Here is a 25,940-nt window from a genome sequence, read left to right as displayed (position 1 = left end):
TCTCCGTTTTCCTACCCTCCTCTTCCTTCAGAATTACCAGATTCCATAATTAGTCGAACTTTTAATGAGCAGCGACATGTACCAACACTGGTAAAACAGGCTGGAACAATACAGTAGTGTTGTAACTACTGTACAGAAGTACATACATGATTCTCCCTGGCCAATTCGGGCATACTTGAATTAGGTTTATTATTCCATGAGAATTACACTCGATTCATTCGAATAAAAATGCGAAATCATGATCGAAATAAAAATTCAATTTACTCGAAATGTAAGTCATGTTTTATTCGAAAAACACATTCGAAAAATTACCAGAAAAAATAAACAAGATTAATAAACGCGAACGCACACAACTCTTATGAACTAGTCAATACAATCTCTGATATGCTACAAAACAATGAAAAACCTATTGGTATATTTTGTGACCTCTCTAAAGCTTTTGACAGAATAAAGCATAATATCCTTGTGGCTAAATTAGAACATTATGGCATTAGAGGTATCGCAAAAAAACTTATAAAATCCTATCTAACCAATAGGACACAAAGAGTAAAACTAGTTTCTAAAAAAGGGATTGCTATATCCGACCCAGAAGACATTACCATGGGAGTACCACAAGGTTCAAACCTAGGGCCATACTTTTTTCTTATGTATGTAAATGATTTTCCCCACTGCACCAAAAATAAAACTATACAATTTGCAGATGACACCACAGCAATTACAAAAGGATTCAACTGGACCCTAGCAGTTGAGGAAACTGAAAAAACCCTCCTACAAATGCAGACTTGGTTCATAGTGAATGGCATGGAACTAAACCTTGATAAAACAACAATTATGCCATTTTGTATATCTACCACCCATCCCTCATCTTTAATTTCTTCTCTTGGTCTTGCCCAAACTTGTGAAAATACCACATTCCTCGGCACTGTGGTTTCCAATAACCTAAAGTGGACAGTACAAACTGACAAACTTGCAAGTCGACTCTCTACAACAGTGTATATCATGACACAACTACGCCATATCACTTCAACTCAGACAAGGAAAATTGCTTATTTTGGACTATTCCAATCCATTGTAACTTATAATTTAGCTTTTTGGGGGGGTAACCCAACTCTGTTAAACAGGATTTTCCTAATACAAAAAAGAATTCTGCGTAAAATTTATGGCCTAACTTGTACCGAATCATGTAAAGATCTATTTGTGTCAGAGAAAATATTAACCCTTCCTTCGTTATACATTCTTGAAATTGGAGTTATGGTGAAGAAAAAAACAATAAAAACATCCACAATAAGCCATCAGTACCCCACACGAAATAGAAACAACCTTGCAGTAAACTACTTTAAAACAACAACTTTACAATCCAATATCGATACTATGGCAGTAAAAATCTACAATGCTTTATCCCCAGATCTAAAAAACATAACTTCAGTAAAAACCTTTAAAAAATATTTAAAAAGATGGTTAGAGGTAAAGGCTTTCTACACAGTGCAGGAACTTCTAAACCCCCCAACTTTGTAACCAATTCTAAGTTTATTTATACTATACCTATAATATCTACAATACCTATCTACCTATATTATAAGTATAACTTGTACAAAGCCAAAAGGCATAAACGTACCAAATAAATTGAATTGAATTGAATTGAACTCAAATCATCAACTTACTCTCTATTCGAATACAATAAGTAGATACATATTGAACCCTATCATTTTTCCCACACTCCCGACTTTAACCTTGAATGATCATTGAATTACCCATGTCATAAGTCTAGCCTGGCAAATATACAAGGCATTTCTAGACTTACTCGTACAATGGCTAAGCTAAAAAACTTTCAGAGTAACTTTTCAGTTTAGATAACTCTTGTCAATACTTACCTTAATAAAATCCTCTGGAATTGTTTTTTTCTTTTGAGTTCCGACCTAAGTGTTTTGGGTTGGGCTCGGGCTCCTCAAAGGAAACACGTTTCATAAACAGTAAATTAACGCTGTTGTGAATGACTCCTCGGAATTTTTACAAAATAAATATCATTCAACTTTTCTGTACCTAATTGCAGTGTAAGTAGATAGGTATTCAGAAATATGTAGATACAAAATGGCTAATACTGCGCTACCATAAGTATGTACTCTACAATTTATTTTTTGATGAAATGAATTTTTTTTTAATGTGTAGAAAATGTTTTTTCCTCATAAGAATAGTGGGTATATTTCATTGCTTATATATGTATAATGCTTCGTACTTATGGGGCAATTGAGGCATGACTGTAGTTGTCAACCCAATTATTTAAAAGAAAAGGAAGTTTCATTTGCAATATGATTTTGTTTTCCTGTAGGTAAAGGTACAGAAGCGAGATTCATTTCCTTACTGCTGCGATATTTGTGGTAAAAAGTTTCCCAACAAACGTGATTGGACAAGACATCAGCAAGAACATTCGAAGCCGTTTCACTGCCAAGTCTGTGACAAACGGTTTGCTTATAAATTCCGTCTTAATAGACATGGATTGACACATAGTGAAAAGAAACACTACAAATGCAGCATTTGTGACGCACAATTCACGCGTAATGACAGTAAACTGGTGCACGAACGCGTGCATGATAAAGGAGCTTGTTTCGAGTGCGCTGATTGCGGAAAAAAGTTTTCATATAAACAGCATCTTATTTCACACCAGAGACTGCATTCCGGTGTGAAACCGTTTTCTTGTCAAACGTGTGGCAAAAGTTTTGCTCGAAAACCTTATCTTATTGCTCACCTACGGACGCATACTGAAGAGAAGCCCTTTAAATGCAGCATATGCAACCAACGATTCAATCGAAAAGGGAATATGGCACAACACGAACGTTTTCATGTGGAGGGCCCTCGTTTTGAGTGTGCCCATTGCGGCAACAAGCACCGTTATAAGAGCACCCTAACCAATCATCTATCTAAATGTGTACCTACTTCAATTTCAATAATTGACTAGGTACCTATCTGAATGTGTACCTACAAAAATTCAAAAGTTTATATGTATTTTTTGTTTTGTTGTTTTTTTTTCAATTTGAAAAAACTTGACTTCAAACATTATTGACTTCTTAACTTCAGTTTATTCTTAGAGACAGACGTGTAAATACTTTACTTATTGATACCAGACTTGTACTACAATTTATAAATGGGAACGTGAAAAAATACACAATGGTATGTTTAACGGTTTAATTTTTTTCAAATTCTATGAATTTAATGAAGTTATCATCACATTCAAATCAGAGTGAATTACAGAATCTCCCAATAACTTGATAGTTTGACTCGTTTTTTTGAATTTTTTCCATCTTCTGGACAAATTGGTTGAAATCTTCGAAAATGACTTCGTGCAAAATGCCAATTTCACCCAAATTTTCTGAAGTTGACGCGTTAATTTCTGTCCCCTTTTAAGCCTCCACAAATGAAGAGGAAAATATTTTTTGAGACAGGGCGTAAACCTCGCCTCGCATTCTCTCCTCTTCTTTCAAAAGTAAGCATGTATTAGATTTCATAATTTGTCTTACTTCTGTGACTGGATATTCATATTTGAGGGGTTCCATGGAAAAGGGGCCTTAGTCATTTTTTGTTTTGTTTTTCTTTTACAATTTTGAATGCCTGTATTAAAACATTTTTTAAAATTAATTTCACCATATTCAGTGATATTGAAGTGTTCTCCCATGAAAAAAAAAACAAATTGGAAAATGTTTGCTTGTAGAAAAAAATTTCAAGTCTATTTGAACTACTTGTAAAAATGAATGAAAAAAAATTGACTAAGGCCCCTTTTTCACGACGCCCCTTATTTCTTCGAAATGAGCTTATAGTCCATCGTCCATATAAACATAAAAACCTGTAGGGTCATTCCACGTCAATTGGACCAAGAAGTGGTAGTTGGGTTCGGCGATTTTTTTGAAATCTTTCCTGTGGAAAAACTTTCCGAAGCGATGATCAATGGCGCAAATCGCAGCCCTCTAGCCCATTGTTAACAGCAGCCAAGGGATGTCAAAGTTTTCAGTGAACCTAAAACATCATCCATTTCAGCAGTGAATTACTCGATAATCGCGATACCTACCAAAATGGAACCTTTTCTCATAGTTAGGGATTTTGAAAGGCTTTTTGGTGATATCATGAAAATCAGTGTTGCCACTTTTTTTCGTACAAAAAATTAGCTCAAAAAGTTTCAAAACGTAGTTTTCATATCGTTCCGACTCTCAAAAATTCTGAAAAAAATATATTATGGACAACTTTTCATGCTGAACAACGTATCAAAAAATTGGGATGGTAACATGTTGCATAGTTGATTTAAAAAATTTAAAGTTTGCAAAAAAAAATACGATTTTTTTATTTAAAACATGAAAAAAAGTTTTTATGGGTGAAGTTGACCCATTCGACCCCTATTTTTACGTATCTGTTGAAAAAGTTGAAAAAACCCTTTTACTTGATGAAATGAACTCCTCACAAAAAAATCAAAATTTGAAAAGATTCAAAAAGTGAACAAATTTTTATTTTCTTCTAGTGAGTGTAATTTTTATCAACTTTTTCATGAAACATGTCAGAAAGAGGTCAAAATAAGACAACTGAATAAATTTAAACTTTTTTTGATATTTGAAATTAAAAATGTGATAAATTCGTGTTCATTGTTATGTTTTGGTGTAAGAATGCTTCAGTTTTATCAGAAAAATCCAGAAAAGACTTTTAATGAGTCTGGAATAATAAATGCTAATCAAGAACGTTTAAAGTTGCCTCCTAAAAATATGTCAATTCGAGCAGGCCAGTACCTACTGGCTGAAAAATATGGCATAAAAAAGTCGACTCTTCAATATTGCCTCACTAATATTAAAAACAATCCTAGTCAGCTGAAATTGTGGACAGATAGGTACTGACAATCGATTCCTAATGGATTGAAATTTGGGATTTCCAAAAATAAGCATTAAAAAAAATGTAATTTCTCAGCATGTCCAAAACATCCACCTGTCGTGTCCAAAACATCCCACTACTGTCCAACACATCCAGCCAAAATGGTGTTTTTTCAAAGTCCAATGGTTTGTTCAATTTGCAACTTAAAAATATTTCAAGTAGGTGAAAATGTGCGCATTGAGGTCCTCTTTCAAATAAGACCAACTCCATCTTTCTAGGTGTTTCCTATTGCTCGCAATTTCAAATCAAAGAAAAAAATCCAAAACATCCTCCCTCTCCCCTACACTCTTTTTTTTACATTAATTCTGAGATGGATTGCAAGTAGTTGCATTCTGTTATTTCCAAAAAGTGACTGAAGATTCCAAAACGACTTGTAATCTACCTGCAATCGACTTCACATCATAGTGAAATTAGCTTACAGAATGAATTTCTGCTTTCTAACTCAATTTGATGAAATTCGTTGCTGGGGGTCTCCAAAATGACTTACACTCTCTATAGTAAGGCACCATAGCTTTAGTGCCTTAACTATAGCAGTCAAGAATTAGCGTGTTTTTGTTAGAGTGCAGGGTGAATTTTGGATTTCATGCTTCATTTAATATCATTTTGTTAAAATTTTAAGTTGTAGAGACAGATCATGCAGTATTTTCAGTCGTGTAAGTGATAGAAATTCGTTCTGCCTATAGTTAACATACTAAGTACCGTAAACGGGGGCTATTCGGGAATCTAGGGGCTATTCGGGAAATGCTTATTTACCTCTCACTGTTCCCACCACAAAAGTTCTAACGGCTGTTTTAAGGTTTCGTTTACTTGCTTACACTGTAACAAATGTTTTGCACTCCCTGGACATGTTCGGTGCCGAAACACAGGAGTATGAGGCTAAAAAGAAAAAATGTACTTAGTTTTTTGACAAAGTGAAATTTATTACTAAAAGTGTTTAGCTGAGTATTGAAACCTGGACGCAAAAAAAGTAGGTAAAGAAAAATGATACTAGAGTTCGTTAGTTGATTCTGTTTGAATAAATTTTGAATTTCCTCTACGTCATAGAACGGATCAACTAACTTATGATTTTTCGTTGAATAGATATAACGTGTGTATGTGCGTTCCTTTTTCGCGTACTAATTTTCTTTATTATGTTTGATTTATTAATTATGTTCATTGTAAAGTGAAATGAAATATTACAATGATTTAAACTGAATTAACTCATTATTTCCTCCATATACCGCGAAGTGATTTGTGGAAATTATTCATCTTCGATATGAATGTCATGATTATAGACACTGGACCTGCGTATAAGACAACCAACTGCAGGCCGAGGGGAACGGAAACGGTAAAGAAAACTTGTGTAACGCCAATTTATCCCGCTGGGTGCTCTTTGCAGCGTTGTAGTCGATTTTGCAGGCAACAGGGAAAAGGGAGGGTTGTGTAGTTTGCGAGGAACTCCTGACTGCGCGCGCAGCCAGCAGTTCCTCGCGGACTACACAACCCTCCATTTTCCCTGTTGCCTGCAAAATTGACTACAACGCTGCAAAGAGCACCCAGCGGGATAAATTGGCGTTACACAGGATATTTTGCCAAGATGGCTGCCAGTTGGTTGTCTTATACGCAGGTCCAGTGTCTATAGTCATGATGGTCGTCTGAAGCCTAGCACAGAGGTGCCAATGGTATTCGATATGTAGTTGAGAACCCAAATCCCTTCACTAGGTTAGATATGCATTTATTAATATGCGACAAGATATACCTATTTATGTAAATAATGAGATAGTCTAATTTATGACTTAATTTTGAATATTTTTCTCAATATGAGTTGATTACAAATCTCAGGTAGGTTTACCTACCTTCTAAATTTGAATGATATATCTCAATTATGAGATCTCTAGACACCCATTTGGAACTACATGAGAATTGTAATGAATTATACGTTGTATGATATTTTCGAGATTCTAAATTGCTTACGAGTTTAACTCGTACCTTCTTGGTTATATACCCACCAAATTCTCTTTTCTTTTATGTGTAGAAGATTTTTTATTTAGATGACTTCTGATATAATTAGTCGTATAGGTATGTGATGTCTTAAAGGTTTTGTTTCCTACTGTACGTTTCCTATCTCCCTAGTCTCTTCCTATTTCATCTACCTATCTTCTATACTTATTTTACATATTCGTTAAATCCACTCATTATCTTTCCTGTGTGAAATCATTATTCCTTGTCCCAAAATTTTATCCAAATTTTATTCTCTAAAGACACCACACGATCAAAATTTCGAGTGCTAATGAGCATTTTTTGATTTTTGGTGACTTTTTGCAAATCAAATTCACGCCAAAAATGAAGGGAAAAAAATCTACTGGCACTCTCAGACGTACACAAATTTCTGAGTAATTTTCAATTTAGGTAACTTGAAAGTCAATGTAAAATCCTCTTGATTTTTTTCAAGATTTACCCTAATATCAAGGTTATACGCAGATGATATTATTGTGTATTAGGTTTAGCTCCTTATTTACTAACCGTATCAGTCAACTTTTGTATAAGTACCTAATTTTGTTTTCCTGTAGGTAAAGGTACAGAAGTGGGATTCATATCCTTACTGCTGCGATATTTGTGGTAAAAAGTTTTCCTACAAACGTGATTGGACAAGACATCAGAAAGAACATTCAAAACCGTTTCACTGCCAAGTCTGTGACAAACAGTTTGATTTCAAAAGCAATTTCATTAGACATGCATCGACACATAGTGAAAAGAAACCCTACAAATGCCGCCTTTGTGACACACGATTCAAGCAAAATCACCATAAATTGAGGCACGAACGTTTGCATGTGGAAGGAGCTTCTTTTGAGTGCGCTGTTTGCAGAAAAAAGTTTTCCTGTAAAGCATCTCTCATTGAGCACCTGAGAATACATTCTGGTGTGAAACCGTTTTCTTGCCAAACGTGTAGAAAAAGTTTTGCTGTAAAAAAATATCTTACTAAGCACCAACGAACGCATACTAAAGAGAAACTCTTCAAATGCCGCATGTGCAGCAAACAGTTCATTCATCAAGGGCATAAGGCAAGGCACGAACGTATCCATGTGGAGGGTCCTCGTTTTGAGTGTGCCCATTGCGGCAACAAATTCCTCGAAAAGAGCACCTTACTCTATCATATATCATATAAATGTACCTACGTAAATTTCAATTATTGACTGGGTTCCTAGCTACCTACACCTATCTAAATGTATATGATTGTACAGATTCAAAGTTTTATGTATACATTTTTTTCAATTTGAAAAGACTCAGCTTCAAACTTTATTGATTTCTTGGTAATTCAGTTCACTCTTAGAGATTGGCGTGCAAATACTTTACTTATTTGATACCCGACTTGTGCTACAATTTACGTATGTATATGGGAAAAAATACAGTATGGTATTTCATGTTTGGCGTTTAATTTTTTTCAAATTCTATCAATTTAAGGAAGTTATCACATTCAAATCAGAATGAATTGAATCGGTCAGTACGGAAAGGGGATAAGTCCATTTTTGCGTTTTTCAGGAATAACAAAAAACTGATTCATTCAAAAATCAAAAAATTTTAGTAAACATGCTTAAGGTCATTGAAAGAGGACCCGAGGACCCCAAGACACAACTTTTAGCGCAGTTTCCAAAAAAAAAATATTCACGTGCGCCGGTGCTGTTGCTGCCTAAACAAATGGGACTTAGACCCTTTCTGCACTCAATCGACAAAATTTCTTTTGAAATTTCTCGGGCACGAATGGGGCTTGATTCTACATCTAAGTACATCATTTAGACTGCTATCTCGTATAAATTGACCAAAAACCCCTTGAGTTCTAAGACTTTTTGCCGAAGTTGTTAATTTTTTCATCATTTTTCAGTTCAGAGATTAACTTAAATTTCAAAAAATGGTCTTCTCAAAAATGTTAGTTATTTTTCAAGGAATTTAAAACATTTTACAAAAAAGTCATAAATGCGGATCCGCCCTTTTTCTGCGCCCAAATACCACTTTCCCGGCAGTTTTGCGGAAATCTGACATCACCAGTCGATCCGCCATACTTTGAAACCCCCATTTCCGCAAAAAAAATTTTTTTCAAAAATGTGACTTGTTACCTTTCTGCACTGACCGATTCAATTACAAAATCTCACAACATGATAGTCGACTCGTTTTTTTGAATTTTTACGTTGCACTCCAACTTAAACAAGCTATTAAGTCGACTGCTGGCGAGTTTATGTCATTCTTGATCTTCAAGCGACTTTTTGAAAATTCTTAAATCCTCTAGCAGATATTTAAAGCTTGAAATGTCTATAAAATTTCATAAAGTACTCTCTAAATTTGAAACAGTCAATTTCACTGCTTAGCAGTCACGACATTTTGCTTTTTTAAAGCAGTAGTTTTTTTACTGCAAAACAGTGAAAAAACTACTGCTTTAAAAAGGCAAAATGTCGTGACTGCTAAGCAGTGAAATTTGACTGCTTTAAATTTAGAGAGTAAAGTTAGAAATTTCAAATTTTAAAACATTTACTGGATGCTCCAAAATGACCTTGAACCCATCCGCAGTCGACTTGATAGCGAGTTGAAATTGGAGTGTAGAGTGAATTTTGGATTTCCAGCTGTGTTTGTAAAATTTTACGAAACTTTCAGACATTGAAAAATCTGCTGGAGGGTCAAGTAATTCTTGAAAAGTCGTCGGTGGCTCCGAAACGACTTTTAATCTACCTGTAGTTGACTTCATTAGTGTATTGAAATTAGTTCACAGAATGAAGTTTGTCTTTCCAACAGCATTTTATGAAAGGAGGAGTCCCAATAAGGCCACTTTTTGGCCCCAGGCCAGTTATCGACTCGACCACTCTTAAAATGTTGTAATAAATGACCCAAATACAAATCCGTGGTTAGTTAACCCAAAATGGCCATTTTTTGGGCTCCAGGGGTTCCCAAAGTTGTGAATAAAAAAATAATGTTTGGAACCACTGAGTATTATTTTCAAAAACTTTTTTAGCGTAAAATCGATAAACGTTATGCGAGGTAATTTTCCTATTTTAGACCCTCGAGGGCAGAAATGGGGGGGGGGTGATTTTTGGAAAATTTTTGAACCACCATTCTGAACCTACCCCTTTGAGCCCCGCTAAAAAGCTTTTTACAGTTTATTAGTATCTGATTCATCCTACCAAATTTTGAGCTCAATAAAATTTTCCGCTGGTACTCAAAAATCCAGTTTTCCATTTTTTTGCAATTTCGAAATTTTGGAAACCCCTGGAAAACTGGAAACCTACGATTTGTGCCAAACGTAACGCTTTGAGGTATATGTATATTCAATTATCTTGATGAAAAAGTGTAATTAAGCTCCCTGTATATTCGTAATTTTGAGCCTTTTTTTTAGAACCCCCCACTTTGGACACCCCTGAAAAAGGCGATTATGCATATTTTCTCAAATTTGAAATCATGAAAACGTGATTTTAACATTTATTTTTTTCGAAGAGTAAAATCTCAGAATTTGGCCCAAAAAAGCTCAATTTTGAAAGTTACTGGTGAAATCGAGTGAAAAATTATCGAGCTCTTGCTAGTGTGTTCCAAATGTAAATTCTTCAATTTATTTGAGAAAATATGCATAATCATTTTTTTTCAGGGGTGTCCAAAGTGGGGGGTTCTAAAAAAAAGGCTCAAAATTACGAATATACAGGGAGCTTAATTACACTTTTTCATCAAGATAATTGAATATACAACCTCAAAACGTTACGTTTGGCGCAAATCGTAGGTTTCTAGTTTTCCAGGGGTTCCCAAAATTTCGAAATTGCGAAAAAATGGAAAACTGGATTTTTGAGTACCAGCGGAAAATTTTATTGAGCTCAAAATTTGTTAGGATGAAGGTGGTCTTTCAGATACTAATGAACTGTTAAAAGCTTTTTAGCGGGGCTCAAAAGGGTAGGTTCAGAATGGTGGTTCAAAAATTTTCCAAAAATCGACCCCCCCCCCCCATTTCTCCCCCGAGGGTCGAAAATAGGAAAATTACCTCGCATAACGATTATCGAGTTCAAACAGATATTTTACGCTAAAAAAGTTTTTGAAAATAATACTCGGGGGGTTCCTAAAATTATTTGTGTAATCACAACTTTGGGAACCGCTGGAGCCCAAAAAATGGTGATTTTGGGTTAACTAACCAAGGATTTGTATTTGGGACATTTATTACAACATTTTAAGAGTGGTCGAGTCGATAACTGGCCTGGGGCCAAAAAGTGGCCTTATCGGGACTCCTCGTTTTGTGGAAATTTCCAGTTTCAAAAGTCTATTTCTATTATACTGGAGAAGTGGAGACCTCAAGAATTTTCAAAAAATCGCTAGAGGCTCCAAAATGGCTTAAAACTCGCCACCAGTCGACTTGATAGCGTGCTTAAGTTGGATTGGAGTGCAGCGTGAATTTCGGATTTCCAATTTCATGTGATGAAATTGGTTTCAAAAATCTGCTGTATGCGCCAAAAGCCAAAACTGCTGAAAACGGTTTGATACCATTTCCAATCGATTTCGCAAGTCGAAAATAGTGCATATGTATCCAAAATTTCAGCCTAATTCATTTTAGATTTAGAGACTATAAAAATCTCTAGACAAGTGAAACTTGAAAGCATATTATTTTCATTTTCAAGTTCTCAAGTGTTATTGAGACTTTTCAATGCAAGTTCAATTTTTCATTTCAAATTGAAATTTCAATAGGTTTTTGGTTTTCAACTTTTTAATTAAATTTTTTTTCAGTTCATGTTCCTGTTTAGTGTTTCTTTCTTTTCGTATTCATTTTTTGTTTTTCCTTGAGTTTGTAGAAAGCGAGAAAGCCGTAACAGTAACCGTAACCATACCACATCGATTGCAATGTTGCCAACTATGTCACACAAAAAACACCATTCGTTTTATGTTCGCAACATTCAACACTGATGATAACAATTTAATGATAACAATTTTGTTTACCATACCAACCCGGCATAACTACAAAGTTCTGTATTATTCATGCAACAGGTACTTTTTAAACGAGGAATTCGACACTTAAATGGTGAATTGTTATTAGAAAGAAATGTCGCGACTGTTTGTGATGAAAACTCCTTAAATAATTTTACTGACGCACGTGTGAACAATATGGATTTATTTGATAGTTTATCTGAAAAAAAATCCGAGCAGGGCATGCTTGAAACTTCCAGTGATCCTCTTAGCTCAAACCAGTTCCAAAATAATATCTCGTGTAAGATCGAAAATGATGCTTATCCTTCTGATCAAGAAAAGTAAGTCACTCTTAGACACTAAACCCAGTGTCTACAGTCAACTCGTTTAAAAAACCATCGCCTTTCAACATGTGTTTCTGATTTGTTGTTGAAACAATAGGTACATCTTTTATTTTAATAGCAACGAGCCTTACGAAATTCAAGATGAAACTGATGAGCAGCTTACGAAAAATGAAGATCTGTGTGTCGCATGTGGACATGTCTCAGCGTACGAATTTTTTAGGTAAGTAAATAGTAATTTGCATACCCATGTACAGTGCACATGTAACTATTGATTCGTCATTCTAATTAGCTTCAATTTTTAAATTACAGTTTCCCGATTAATGTTGATATTCGACAGCAGTGGGCAAAGTTTTGTGATATAAATTTAGATAAAATAAAACCACATTTTCGCCTTTGTGATGCACATTTTAAACCCGAAGACTACCAAATCTCGATGCAACGTAGAGTATTGATGGCGACAAGTGTTCCAACGTTACGACCAAAAGTGAAACACAACTTCACGCCTTCGATTAGTCAGAGCTTTCAATTCGGTGCAAATGTAATTAGTTTTTCAATGCCAAAGTCGAATATAAACACATCGCAAGATACGATCAGCAGCTTGGACTTTGAAAGTAAAATACATTAATTTATTATCATATTGGTCGTCTTCGATAACCACGATATAATTTGAAAATTTTGGTTTTGGTTTAGAAAACACTACCGTCGCAGATGCTCCTAATAAACGATTGTGCGGGAATTTTAAAGATATTACGAATAATCAGGACACCATTCCTCCAAAGACAGCGAAATCGACAACGAAGAAAAACTTGAAACACGAAAAATGTCACCTATTAGAGAAAAATTTACGATCAGAAATTTTCAGATTGAAAATACGATGTTCTCGTCTCGAAGATACTGTTGCCAACTTTGAAAATAAAATCAAGCAACAGGTTGAAGAGTGTTTAGGTTAGTACCATCGTCGTAGTTCTTATTGCATATATTTATCTTTAAAATGTCTCGTTATTTTCAGTAAAAAAAATATTCGATTATTTTTACCTCAATTTTCTGTTTCTTTGTTCATTTTTCAGTTACACGAGCAAATACTTCCGGAAATGTTACGAGAGATATTCAAAACTTGACTTCATCGATTAACGCTTCCTCAGAAATTTCGAGGCACAATCTTTGTAATACGGAGGCACGAACAGATCAACGTTCCGTGAGAGGTCAGTAGATATTTACAATTAGTATTAGTTCAGAGCATATCATGTAGTACTTAAAATAAGTTTTTTTCCCAAAACTATGAATTTATGGGGTGCATGTTATTGTAGTCTTCCACTTGTAGTGTTCAACGTAATCTTATAATCAGACATTTTTTTTCAATTACCTAATTGTTGGAAAATGAAAAGCGAAAAGAGATAGCTCATTCGCTATTTGATTCAATCATTTTTAACTGACTGGGAAAATTAGGATCAATAAATACTTTCTTATTCGAAAAATAAATAACATTGAACTCTGTTTTTCAGAAACGCTCGTAGGATCTGCCGAACAGGTTACCGAAAATGGTTACACTACAGATTCAAACATGTCTTCCTTAAAAATATCGATCGGCCATCCTCAGAAAGTAGAAGTAAAACAAGAACTATTTACCGAAGAAGGTTAGTAGTCATTACGTTAGTTTGTGAAAAATGTGGGCACATCCTAAGGGATATTTTAAAGTAAAACTTCCAGAAAAACGTTGGCCTTATTAACAAAATCATGGCCATTTTGATTAATAAATCAGCCGAAATTGCAGATTTTTTGTCAACATAGGACTCGCACGAAATTTTTTGAGCTGGATAAATATAAATTGAAAGAGCATGCAAAAATTCATCACCAGCTAAAATTTCATGTGCTAAAGTTCGATTTTTGGTGAATTTAAAAAAATCAAAAAGCCAAAAATGAGAGAAAAAAATTAAAATTTTACCAAATTGACCTAGAAAGTTAAAATTTGTCAAATACTCTATTTTCGTCCTGTTGAATCGATTAAAAACGATTTCCAACTATTTTGAACAGTTCTGGAGTCTCCAGCGGATTTTTCAAACTTGAAATTTCTACAAAATGTTTATCTATCACAAGCGGTCGGAAGGCTGAAATTCTCTCTGTAATAAACTAATTTCAATACACTATGGAGTCGACTACAGGTATATTTTGAGTGGTTTTGGCGCCTCCAGCGACTTTTTGGAAATTACTAGTGCCTCTAGCAGATTTTTCTATGCTCAAAATTTCCATAAAATTTTATTAAAAAGAGCTGGAAATCCTATTTCTGACCTGCCGAATCGATTGGAAACGGGTTTAAATTATTTTTTAGTAGTTCTGGAGCCTCCAGCGGAATTTTGAAAATTGCAATGTTCATAAAATTTTGTTACAAGCAGTTGGAAAAAAGAAATTCATTCTGTAAACTTTTTTTAGTATACTATGAAGTTGACTGCAGGTGGATTTCAAGTCGTTTTGGAGCCTCCGGTGACTTTTCGAAAACTACTGGAGCCTCCAGTACATTTTTGAAACCGGAAATTTCTATAGAATTTTTATCAAATGGAGTTGGAAATTCAAAAAAGTTTCAGCTTTCAAACTGCATTTTGATGAAATAAGGAGGAGTATCGATAAGGCCATTTTTTGGCCCCAGACAGTTATCGACTAAACCACTCTTAAATTGTTGTAATAAATGTCCCAAATACGAATCCGTGGTTAGTTGACCCAAAATGACCATTTTTTGGGCTCCAGGGGTTCCCAAAGTTGCGAATAAAAAAAAATTTTTGGAACCACTGAGCATTATTTTAGAAAACTTTTTTAGCGTAAAATATCTGCTTGAACCCGTTAAACATGATACGGGGTATTTTTCCATTTTCGACCCTCGGAGGCAGAAATTGGGAGGGTTTTAATTTTTGGAAAATTTTGGAACCACCATTTTGAACCCACCCCTTTGAACCCCGCTAAAAAGCTTTTTACAGTTCATTAGTATTTGAAAGACCTCCATCCTACCAAATTTTCAGCTCAATAAAAATTTTCGCTGGTACTCAAAAATCCAGTTTTCCAATTTTTTGTAATTTCGATATTTTGGGAACCCCTGTAAAACTAGAAACTTGCGATTTGCGCCAAACGTAATGTTTGAGCTATATATTCAATTAACCAGATGAAAAAGTTTAATTAAGCTCCTTGTACATTTGTAATTTTGAACCCTGTTTTCAGAGCTCCCCATTTAAGGAACCCCTGAAAAAGGCGATTATGCATATGTTTTCAAATAAATTGAAGAATTTACATTTGGAACACACCAGCAAGAGCTCGATAATTTTTCACTCGATTTTACCAGTAACTTTCAAAATTGAGCTTTTTTGGGCCAAATTCTGAGATTTTACTCTTCGAAAAAACGTTATAATCACGTTTTCATGATTTCGACAAAGTAAAATCTCAGAATTTGGTCCAAAAAAGCTCAATTTTGAAAGTTACTGGTAAAATCGAGTGAAAAATTATCGAGCTCTTGCTAGTGTGTTCCAAATGTAAATTCTTCAATTTATTAAAAAAAATATGCATAATCGTCTTTTTCAGGGGTGCCCAAAGTGAGGGGCTCTAAAAAAGGGTTCAAAATTACGAATATACAGGGAGCTTAATTACACTTTTTCACCTAGCTAATTGAATATATGCCTCAAAACGTTACGTTTGGCGCAAATCGCAGGTTTCTAGCTATCCAGGGGTTCCCAAAAAATCCAAATTACGAAAAATTGGAAAATTGGATTTTTGAGTTCCAGCGAAAATTTTTATTGAGCTGAAAACTTGGTAGGATGGAGGTCTTTCAAATACTAATGAACTGTAAAAAGCTTTTTAGCGGGGTTCAAAGGTGTGGGTTCAAAATGGTGGTTCCAAAATTTTCCAAAAATCAACCCCCCCCCAATTTCTCCCCCGAGGGTCGAAAATGGAAAAATACCCCGTATCATGTTTAACGGGTTCAAGCAGATATTTTACGCTAAAAAAGTTTTCTAAAATAATGCTCAGTGGTTCCAAAATTTTTTTTTATTCGCAACTTTGGGAACCCCCGGAGCCCAAAAAATGGTCATTTTGGGTCAACTAACCACGGATTCGTATTTGGGGCATTTATTACAACAATTTAAGAGTGGTTTAATCGATAACTGTCTGGGGCCAAAAAATGGCCTTATTAATACTCCTCCTTTTGTGGAAATTCCAAGTCTCAAAAATCTGCAGGAGGCTCCATAAAATTTTAAAAAACCGCTGGAGGCAAAAAATTGACTCAAACTCACCAGCAGTCGACTTGATAGCGTGTTTAAGTTAGAGTGCGTGAATTTCAGAATTCAAATATCATTTAATGAAATTTTGTCGAAATTTAAAAGTTTGAGAAATCTGCTGGAAGGCTCCAAAACTGCTCAAAACGGGTTGAAACAGTTTCCAATCGATTTGACAGGTCTAAAATAGAGTACCTATATCTCAAATTTCAGCTCTCTAGATCAATTTGGTAAAATTTTTGATTTTTTTCTTCATTTCTGGCTTAAATTGATCTTTAAAAATTCATCAAGAATCGAAAAATGTGTTGCACCACTTGAAAGTTTGGCAGGTGGCTCTCTTGCGAGTCTTTTAAGTATTTGGAAGTAAAATCCCCGCTTTCGGCTTACCTGTCAATCGGTCAACTTTTTTGTTTTGCGAGTACATAAGTATGCTTTAAAATGTTCTTTAGGATGGTCCCCTTTCAAGAGAAAAGTTGTCTCAGAGAACTGAAAGGCGAGGAGTAATTATCTCTATTGGCATATGCCGTACTATAAGAGAAGAATAAACAACTCTCAGTTGATAAATGTCAGTATTTCTGTACTTTTAGTTATGCTCGATGAACCTGCCGAAATGGTTGCCGAAGAGAATCACTTTGTAAATTCGACTATTTCTCCCCGAGAAATATCTACCGAGCTTCTTCATAATGCGAAGGCAAACCTTAAACAATTTTCCATAAGAGGTGAGTAAGAAATCATACGTATTTTAGAATATTATTATGCTATCTGTCACGAGAAGAAAAATGCTGTTGGGCTTATACGTGTATTTTTTTTCAGTAGTGGACGCAGAAACTTCCAGAAATGTGACTGAAAATAATCGTTACCCTTTGACTACGTCTTCTGCGGAAAATTCGAATACCAGACGTTGCAGTACAGAGGATCCACTTGAGCAACATTTCGAAGAAGGTGAGTGTGAAGTAAGAGTACATCGGGTGATTTCATTTTTTTTTTTAATTCAATTTTTCGGTACTTACCTTTTTTATTTTTTGAATTTGACTACTCACCTGCCTGAGTATAAGAGTAAGAATATTTTTAAATTGAGAGGTAATCAAAATTCTATAAAAAATAAATTATTTCTTCATTTCTTCAAAGATGTACCTACCATTTAGTTACCTACCTCCGTTTCAATTCCAATTTTTATTTTTCTGTAGCACCTCCGGAACCGGAATATTCTGACGAAGGTAGTAAATCTCCTAAGTCTACCATTCCTTCCTCAGAAAAGTCGTTAAAGAGTCGTCGTAAAGCAGAGGCGCAACCAGGATGCTCAAAAGATCAAGAAAACTCCGATCAAGGTCGGATTACTCGATCTGCAAAACAGAACAAACATCTCCCAAGCGTAAAAAAGCCAACGCGAAACTCCGGCAATGGTTCAAACAAGGTTGGTACATTTATATACCTACCATATTATTAGGGTAGGTGGTGAAAAAAATATGTGAGAGGATTTCGATCAAAATCAGTAAAGACGTGTATTCGAAGTTGAAAGTTGCTCGAAAAAAGTTTCAGCTCTGGAGTTGCACATCCTAAAGGAAAGATATGGATTCTCAAAAAGGGGACGTGACCTCGATTTTTTTCGCTCTAGCTCCTACCAACCTTTTTTTAAAAAAGAGAAATGGCCCAGTTACAAAAGTGTAAAGATAGCTTAGTTGTGTATTAGTTAAGATTCCGCATAAATCTACATATAAGCCATTCCCATTGAATATTCCAGACCACTTTTAGAGTCCTAATGAGGGATTTTGGAATTGGAAATTTACAAATCTTGTATTTCGAATGAATTCTTGTTTTTGAAAATTTTTTATTTCAAAATAATTATTTCACATTACGTATAGTCAAGTCAAAACACCGAATATCAATTTTCAAGCTACCTAAGTCAATATTTCGGAACGCAGTGATGCCAATTTTTGACCATTATTGCTTGTAAGTATACAATTTCTGAAAACCGAAAAAAAAATTGAATGTGATAAGTCCATAGTTATAGGAGTCGTAGGTACTTATTCTATTTATCGGAGAATAGACTACTTTCTAATTTTCAGCTGCTCAGTAGAACCCTATACCTAGCAAAAAGAATTGCAACCCCTTCTCCCCTCACTTGATACATTGGAACAACTTTTTTCTTGAAGGTGACATCCTAAGGAACAATTTAATGCAAAATTGCAAAAAAAACAAAAGTTGCTGAAATCGCAGATTCTGTTTCCCAACATAAGACTCGCACGAGATTTTTTTGAACCGGACTATGTGTATATGAAATATAGATGCAGACGATTGGTGGAATGTTTTTACCCCAATCAAACGTTCAATCATGGGCTATCTTTATTGTTATTCACCGTGATCAACTGAAATACATATTAAATATGAAACTTGTTGAAGGGGTACTTACTCGGTATTTTTGCGCACCCTGCATGATGTTTTATTTTGGTAAGTATTTATGTGGCATAACTAGTTGGCAATACAATGATTCAAAAGAAAAGCACGTGTCATTTTCGATATGATCTTTTTTTCCTGTAGGTGACTGTAGAGATGCGGGATTCATCGAAGCCGTTTCACTGCCAAGTGTGTAACAAACAGTTTACTTATAGAAGATCTTTCAAAGCACATGAATTGATACACAGTGAAGAGAAACCCTACAAATGCAGAACTTGTGGCACACGATTCAAGAGCTACCAGAGTAAATGGATTCACGAACAACGCGGGCATGTGGAAAGAGCTTGTTTTGAATGCGCTGTTTGCGGAAAAAAGTACTCTTATAAAGAGTCTCTCTTTACACACCTGAAACTACATTCCACGCCATTTGCTTGCCAAATATGTGGCAAAAGTTTTGCTCGAAAAGATCATCTTAGACAGCACGAACGAATGCATAGTGAAGAGAAAAGCTACAAATGCGGCATTTGTGACGCACGATACAAGCACTATCGCCATAAAGTGAGGCACGAACGCACGCATGATGGAGGTTTTTTCGAGTGCCCTGATTGCGGAAAACAGTTTCCCTATAAAGATGATCTCACTAAACACCTAAGAGTACATTCCGGTGTGAAACCGTTGTCTTCTCGGGAAAGAGTTCATTTTGAGTGCGCTGATTGCGGAAAAAAGTTGGCCCGTAGACAGCGTCTTGTTGAGCACCTGAGAATACATTCTGGTGTGAAACCGTTTTCTTGCCGAACGTGTAGCAAAAGTTTTGCTCGAAAAGGCGATCTTACTGATCACCAACGGACGCATAGCAAAAAGAAGCCCTTCAAATGCCGCATATGCGACCAACGATTCAAGCATCATCGCAATAGGGCAGTGCACGAAAGTATCCATGTGGAGGGACCTCGTTTTGAGTGTGCTCATTGCGGCCGCAAATTCCGCGCTAAGCGAAACCTAGCCAAGCACATATCATCGAAATGTACTTGAAGCATGTGTTTCCAAAACGCACCAAGTCCATTTTCAAAGATTATTAGGTTGCAATGCCATCTAGCATAAAGTTGCGCCCCAAAATGGCTGATTTTTTGATATGTTGTGCCCAAGGGTCTTGGCTACAACATATCAAAAAATCAGACAATTTGGGCCATTTCTACGTTTCCAAATTGTATGAGTACTAAGTACCATGAATTTCTTATCAATATTTTTTTGAAACTAGTGCATTTTGGAAACACATGCTTCACTTGAATATCAATAATTGAGTGCCATCTAAATGTGTAAAATTGAAATCTGTGTTTTTTTAATGTGACAAAAAGTTTACTTGATACTTGAGCGATTTTTTAAATTCAGTTTATTCTTAGAGATTGACGTGTAAATGCCTCACTTGTTGATATCCGACTTGTGTTTCAATTTTTATATGGAAAAAAATACACAATGGTATTTTATGTTTGTTTTTTTTTCTTCTTCAAATTCCTTCGATTAATGAAGTAATTAAAAAAAACAAGAGTGAATTTAAAAAACTCTCAACTCTATAGTCGATTCATTGTTTTGAATTTTTGCAAACTTCACGATTTTTTGTTCTGAAAAGTACAGAGTTCGATTGAAGGAGCATGAAATATTTCATATCAGTCAAGAGCCAACATACCGAATGTGCCAATTTTTGGCCATTATTGCTAATTTCTGAAAACAGGAAAAATTTTGAATTTGATATTTTTTGAAATTGGTAATTAATTGATCAAATCAACTCAAACTTAGGGAAAAGGGTTCTTTTAGGACCTAAAATTGACCCCCGCAGTTTGACGGGTCAAAGTTGAAAATTACAGAAAGGTCATTTTTTTGGAGGGGCATAATATGACCCCAAATAGATGAAAAAAGTCCAAAATCATACCATTGGTCAGTACTCCCATTGTGATCAGCATATCCGAATTTCAGCTTCCTAGGTCACCCCCACCCCGTTTAAGGTGGGAAAAACCACATTTGACCCCAATTTTTGACCCCCTCACCCCTAAAATTGATCTAGAAGGTCCAAATTTTCAGCATACAATGGGAGGGTGCCCCATGAGTGATTAATGATTATTGCCGGTTTCAACCTTCCAACTCTATTTGACCTCTCTCCAGGGTCAAAAGGTGGATTTTTGGTCTATTTTACATGTTTTTCAATTTTTCAGACAGCCTACAGCCCTTCCAAATTGACCTAGAGGGTCCAAATTCTCACAGTACAATGGGAGGATGTACCTGAAGTGCCTTTTGCATGTTTCAACCTTCCAACACCATTTTTACAGAAAGGTCATTTTTTTCAAGGGGCCTAATATGACCCAAATGAATGAAAAGGGTCCAAAATCATACCACTGATCAGCACCCTCATTGTGATCAACATATCCAAATTTCAGCTTCCTTGGTCATCCCCACCCCGATTAAGGTGGGAAAAACCACATTTGACCCCAATTTTCGACCCCCTCACCCCCAAAATTGATCTAAAAGGTCCAAATTTTCAGCATACAATGGGAGGGTGCCCCATGAGTGATTATTGCAGGTTTCAACCTTCCAACCCTATTTGACCTCTCTCTAGGGTCAAAAAGTGGATTTTTTTGCTAATTAATGTGTTTTTCAATTTTTCAGACAGCCTGTAGCCCCTCCAAATTAACCTAAAGGGTCCAAATTTTCACAGTACATTGGGAGGATGTATCCCAAGTGCCTTTTGCTGGTTTCAACCTTCCAACCGGGTGAACCTTATTTTACCTTTCTCCCGGGTCAAAAGAGTGGATTTTTTTTGCTATTTTACGTGTTTTCCAATTTTTCAGACAGCCTGTAGTTCCTTCAAATTGACCTAGAGGGTCCAAATTTTCACAGTACATTGGGAGGATGTACCCGAAGTAACTTTTGCATGTTTCAACCTTCCAACCCTATTTGACCCATTTCCAGGGTCAAATGTGTTTTTCAATGTTTAAGAAAGTCTACAGCACCTTCAAATTGACCTAGAGGCTAGAGGGTTCAAATTTTCACAGTACAACGGGAGGATGTACCCGAAGGCCCTTTTGCCGGTTTCAACCTTCCAACCCCATTTAACCTGTTTCAGGGTCAAGACAGGTTTGTTACCATACTTTTTGTAGGAAGAAGAAGAAAGTTGGGTGAAGCCCGAGGGGGGTGCAGGGGGGACGGAGTCCTCTTGCGAATACAAGAAGGAAACCGCGGAAAGAGAAAGTTGGGCGAAGCTCAAGGGGGTTCAGGGGGGACAAAGTCCACCCCAAATGCAGGCGAAGCACAGGAGCGAAGCGAGGGTGCGAGTAATTCAAGAGCCCTCAATGTTTCTGGCACAAAAATTTGGCTCTTACGTAGCGGCAGACTGCTACGACTTTTTTAGGTTTCTGATGGTATTTTTGCAATAAGTGACGAACTTGTAATTTTTTTCTCAAAAATGAAAAAAATGCCAGCCCAATTTTTTGATAACGTTATTCTACATGAAAAGGACTAAAACTGAGACTTTTTTCTGAATTTTTACTGGCGGACATTAGTCCAGTCATTTTAAGTTTTTTATTCGGACTAATTCCTACAAAAGGTTTTTTTGCGGGATACTGTAGTGGAAGGGGTCCTATTCAACATACTAAAAGTCCCACCCCGTACCCCGCGTGCGTCGCGTGCTAGAGCGTGAAAAGTGTCCCGCCGCGGCGTTTTTTGCGATTTTCTCGCGAGGAGTTGATTTTACGTCGAAAATAGTTTTATTTTTGTGTTCTACGTCAAATTTCCGATCTAGTGATATATCAACTGTCCTTCTTCCCCCAAGGGGGGTGGAGCTAGAACTATTCAAAAAAGGGGGGTTTCCTGAAAAATACATAAAGGTTATAGGCGCCTAAGAGGGGTGAAATGGTCCCCGAAAGCGTTCGAGTTGATATTAGCATGGAAGATGGGTACCATTGAGAAACTTCCGCGTGAAAAATTTCAGATCCACATCCCCTCCCCTTTTTGAGGAACCCCCTTTTCTGAAATTTCAATACCACTTTTCTCAGCCCCATTTTAACCGATTTTGAAAATTTTTCAGTATGTTATGTATATCCCTAGTAGGTATCTCCACAAAAATTTTCAACCCCCTCCCCTCATATTTACCCCTCAAAATAGCGTTTTTCAACTTATTCTATGCTTTTCAACAATAGTAAAACTTGAGAGGGCCAAGTGCTCTGGAGAGGTCTAGATGAGTGTAGCAAAAAATCTGATGTCATATTCGTGCTCAGCGGTATCGAATCATAAGAAAACGACACCCTGTTCATTAATATTTAGTTATTTTCCCCAAAATTCCCATTTTACCCCAACCCTCCCTCAGACACATTTTTACACCATTTTGAGGGGTAAATATGAGGGGAGGGTGTTGAAAATTTTTGTGGGGATACCTACTAGGGATATACATAACATACTGAAAAATTTTCAAAATCGGTTAAAATGGGGCTGAGAAAAGTGGTATTGAAATTTCAGAAAAGGGGGTTCCTCAAAAAGGGGAGGGGATGTGGATCTGAAATTTTTCACGCGGAAGTTTCTCAATGGTACCCATCTTCCATGCTAATATCAACTCGAACGCTTTCGGGGACCATTTCACCCCTCTTAGGCGCCTATAACCTTTATGTATTTTTCAGGAAACCCCCCTTTTTTGAATAGTTCTAGCTCCACCCCCCTTGGGGGAAGAAGGACAGTTGATATATCACTAGATCGGAAATTTGACGTAGAACACAAAAATAAAACTATTTTCGACGTAAAATCAACTCCTCGCGAGAAAATCGCAAAAAACGCCGCGGCGGGACACTTTTCACGCTCTAGCACGCGACGCACGCGGGGTACGGGGTGGGACTTTTAGTATGTTGAATAGGACCCCTTCCACTACAGTATCCCTTAAAAAAACCTTTTGTAGGAATTAGTCCGAATAAATCCTCTCATTTCATCTAAAATGACTGTACTACATCGTGGTTATATTTAAATAATAAGTTTTTAATTAGATTTTTTTAGGTTTTCGAAAGTGGCAACACTGATTTTGACAATTATACCGTCTCAATGTACTACAATTTGGAAAAAAAGTTCAAAATTCTATTCTACATACAACCGGAGCAATTTGCAACTGAAATTTTTCATTTTCGACCATTTTGGAGAACTTTGAAGTCCCACAGCTCCGCCAAAAAAAATCGAAAATATGTCCGGTTTGCGTCATTCGTCATCGTTCGGTGACCTCTAAACATGATCTGATTTTTAAAAAAATCTAAGACCCCTCGTGCAAAAATCCGCCGATTTGGCGTGGAATGGCCCATTGTTATTCACTGTGACCAACCGAAATACATATTGAACATGAAACTTTAAAAAGGAGTATGTAATACTTACACCCAGTATTTTTGCGCACTCTGTGTATATATGTACTTAATTTTGGTATGTTTATGAAGCATAACTAGTTGGCAACACAATTATTCAAAAGAAAACGATGTGTTATTTTCGATATATTATGTACATATATTTTTTCCTGTAGGTGACTGCAGAGATGCTGGATTCATTGCCGTACTGCTGCGGTACTTGTGGTACAAAGTTTTCCTATAAAAGTGATTGGACAAAACATCAGCATGAACATACGAAGCTGTTTCACTGCCAATTCTGTGACAAACAGTTCGCCTATAAAAGCAATTTAATTGCTCATGGATCGATACATAGTGAAAAGAAAAACTACAAATGCCGCAGTTGTGACGCACGATTCAAGCACAATAGCAGTAAATTGGCGCACGAACGCCTGCACGTGGAAGAACCTCGTTTCGAGTGCGCTGATTGCGGAAAAAAGTGTTTCTATAAACATCATCTCATTTCACACCAGAGACTACATTCCGGTGTGAAACCGTTTTCATGCCAAATCTGTAGCAAAAGTTTTGCTCTAAAACACAATCTTACTGATCACGAACGGACGCATAGCAAAGAGAAACCCTTCCAATGCCGCATATGCAACAAACAATTCAAGTATACCCGCAGTAGGGCACTGCACGAAAGTATCCATGAGGAATGCCCTCGTTTTGAGTGTGCCCATTGCGGCAAGAAATTCCCCAGTAAGCGCACCTTGGCCAATCACACATCATCTGAATGTACTTGAATTTCAATAATTTAGTACCTATTTTTTCAATGTGAAAAAAACTTGACTTGTGACTTGACTGATTTCTTGAATTCAGTTTATTTTCATAGATAGGCGCGTAAATGCCTTACTAGTTTATACCTATGAGAAAAAATTAATATACAATGGTATTTTATACTTGGTGTGTTGTTTTTTTTTCAAATCCAATCGATTAATGAAGTTATCAAAATCTATGCAGAGTTAATTAAGTTTCCCAACCATTTTGAGCAGTTCTTGAACCTACAGCAGATTTTTGAAACTCGAAATTTCCACAAAATTTCATCAAAATGAAGTTGAAAATGTAAAGTCGATTCTGTAAACTAATTTCAATACCATGAAGTCGGCTGCAGGTGTCGTTTAAGTCATTTTGGAGTCTCCGGCGACCGTTTTGAAAATCCTTGGACCCTCCAGTAGGTATTTGAAACTTGAATTTTCCATAAAATTTCATCAAGTGCTGTCTCAAGCGGCTTTTTGAAAACTCCTAGAGCCTCTAGAAAATATTCGAAGCTTTGAAGTTCCACAAAATTTCATCAAAGGAGTTGAACTGTCGAAATTCTTCCTGAAATCTGATATGAAGTCGACTGCAGTTGGTTTCAAGTAGTTTTGAAGTTTCCAGGTACTTTTGGGACCTTTGTGGTCAATAAGATACCCGTTATTTTTTTTCAAAATCAGCATATCCCAGTCTGAAACCTATTTTTGGCTATCGGTTTCATACTTCTTTGAAAAATAATGTGAAAATAGGCCCTTTCGCCTCGGTTTGAGGTACTATAGAAAAATGAAATTCAGTTTACACCCTATTTTTGACAATGAATTAACTCCATTTGACAAAATTTTGTGGAACTTTCAGGTTCCAAGTATTTTCAAAAAGTCGCTGGAGGCTCCAAAATGACAAAGAGCAGCGTGAATTTCGAATTTCGTCAAGTCCATTTGTTGAGATTTTGTGTAAATTTTAAGTTTCAAAAATCTGCTCCCGGCTCCAGAACTGCTCAAAAT

The 25,940-nt window shown here is 36.1% G+C and overlaps 2 protein-coding genes across 13 annotated transcripts in view; both read left to right on the top strand.

Annotated features, from left to right (window-relative positions):
- Positions 1 to 25,940, top strand: part of LOC135849104 (zinc finger protein 34-like) — a 183,474-nt gene that overhangs the window by 92,595 nt on the left and 64,939 nt on the right. The window contains exon 10 of one of the 3 annotated variants that reach the window (XM_065369330.1): positions 7,452 to 8,181. The exons of 1 other annotated variant lie outside the window; for it this stretch is intronic. In XM_065369330.1, the coding sequence (XP_065225402.1) occupies positions 7,452 to 8,075 (624 nt within the window). In that variant the 3' untranslated portion in view covers positions 8,076 to 8,181. Of the gene's footprint in view, positions 1 to 2,326; positions 3,167 to 7,451; positions 8,182 to 25,940 lie in introns of those variants that run through there. One more of the 3 variants, XM_065369329.1, reaches the window with a different exon arrangement.
- Positions 11,744 to 25,940, top strand: part of LOC135849103 (zinc finger protein 37-like) — a 28,708-nt gene continuing 14,511 nt past the window's right edge. For 2 of the 10 annotated variants that reach the window (XM_065369319.1, XM_065369318.1), the window contains exons 1-9: positions 11,746 to 12,143; positions 12,244 to 12,366; positions 12,456 to 12,757; positions 12,837 to 13,091; positions 13,214 to 13,348; positions 13,649 to 13,780; positions 16,984 to 17,115; positions 17,210 to 17,338; positions 17,584 to 17,810. In XM_065369319.1, coding sequence (XP_065225391.1) covers positions 11,875 to 12,143; positions 12,244 to 12,366; positions 12,456 to 12,757; positions 12,837 to 13,091; positions 13,214 to 13,348; positions 13,649 to 13,780; positions 16,984 to 17,115; positions 17,210 to 17,338; positions 17,584 to 17,810 — 1,704 coding nt within the window. In that variant the 5' untranslated portion in view covers positions 11,746 to 11,874. Of the gene's footprint in view, positions 12,144 to 12,243; positions 12,367 to 12,455; positions 12,758 to 12,836; positions 13,092 to 13,213; positions 13,349 to 13,648; positions 13,781 to 16,983; positions 17,116 to 17,209; positions 17,339 to 17,583; positions 17,811 to 18,681; positions 18,845 to 18,934; positions 20,272 to 24,323; positions 25,089 to 25,940 lie in introns of those variants that run through there. The other 8 variants (XM_065369316.1, XM_065369317.1, XM_065369322.1 and 5 more) reach the window with 7 other exon arrangements.

This window comes from Planococcus citri, chromosome 5 (genome assembly GCF_950023065.1).
Source record: "Planococcus citri chromosome 5, ihPlaCitr1.1, whole genome shotgun sequence".
NCBI classification, from domain to species: Eukaryota; Metazoa; Arthropoda; class Insecta; order Hemiptera; family Pseudococcidae; genus Planococcus; species Planococcus citri.
This window is presented reverse-complemented; position numbering and strand designations above follow the sequence as displayed.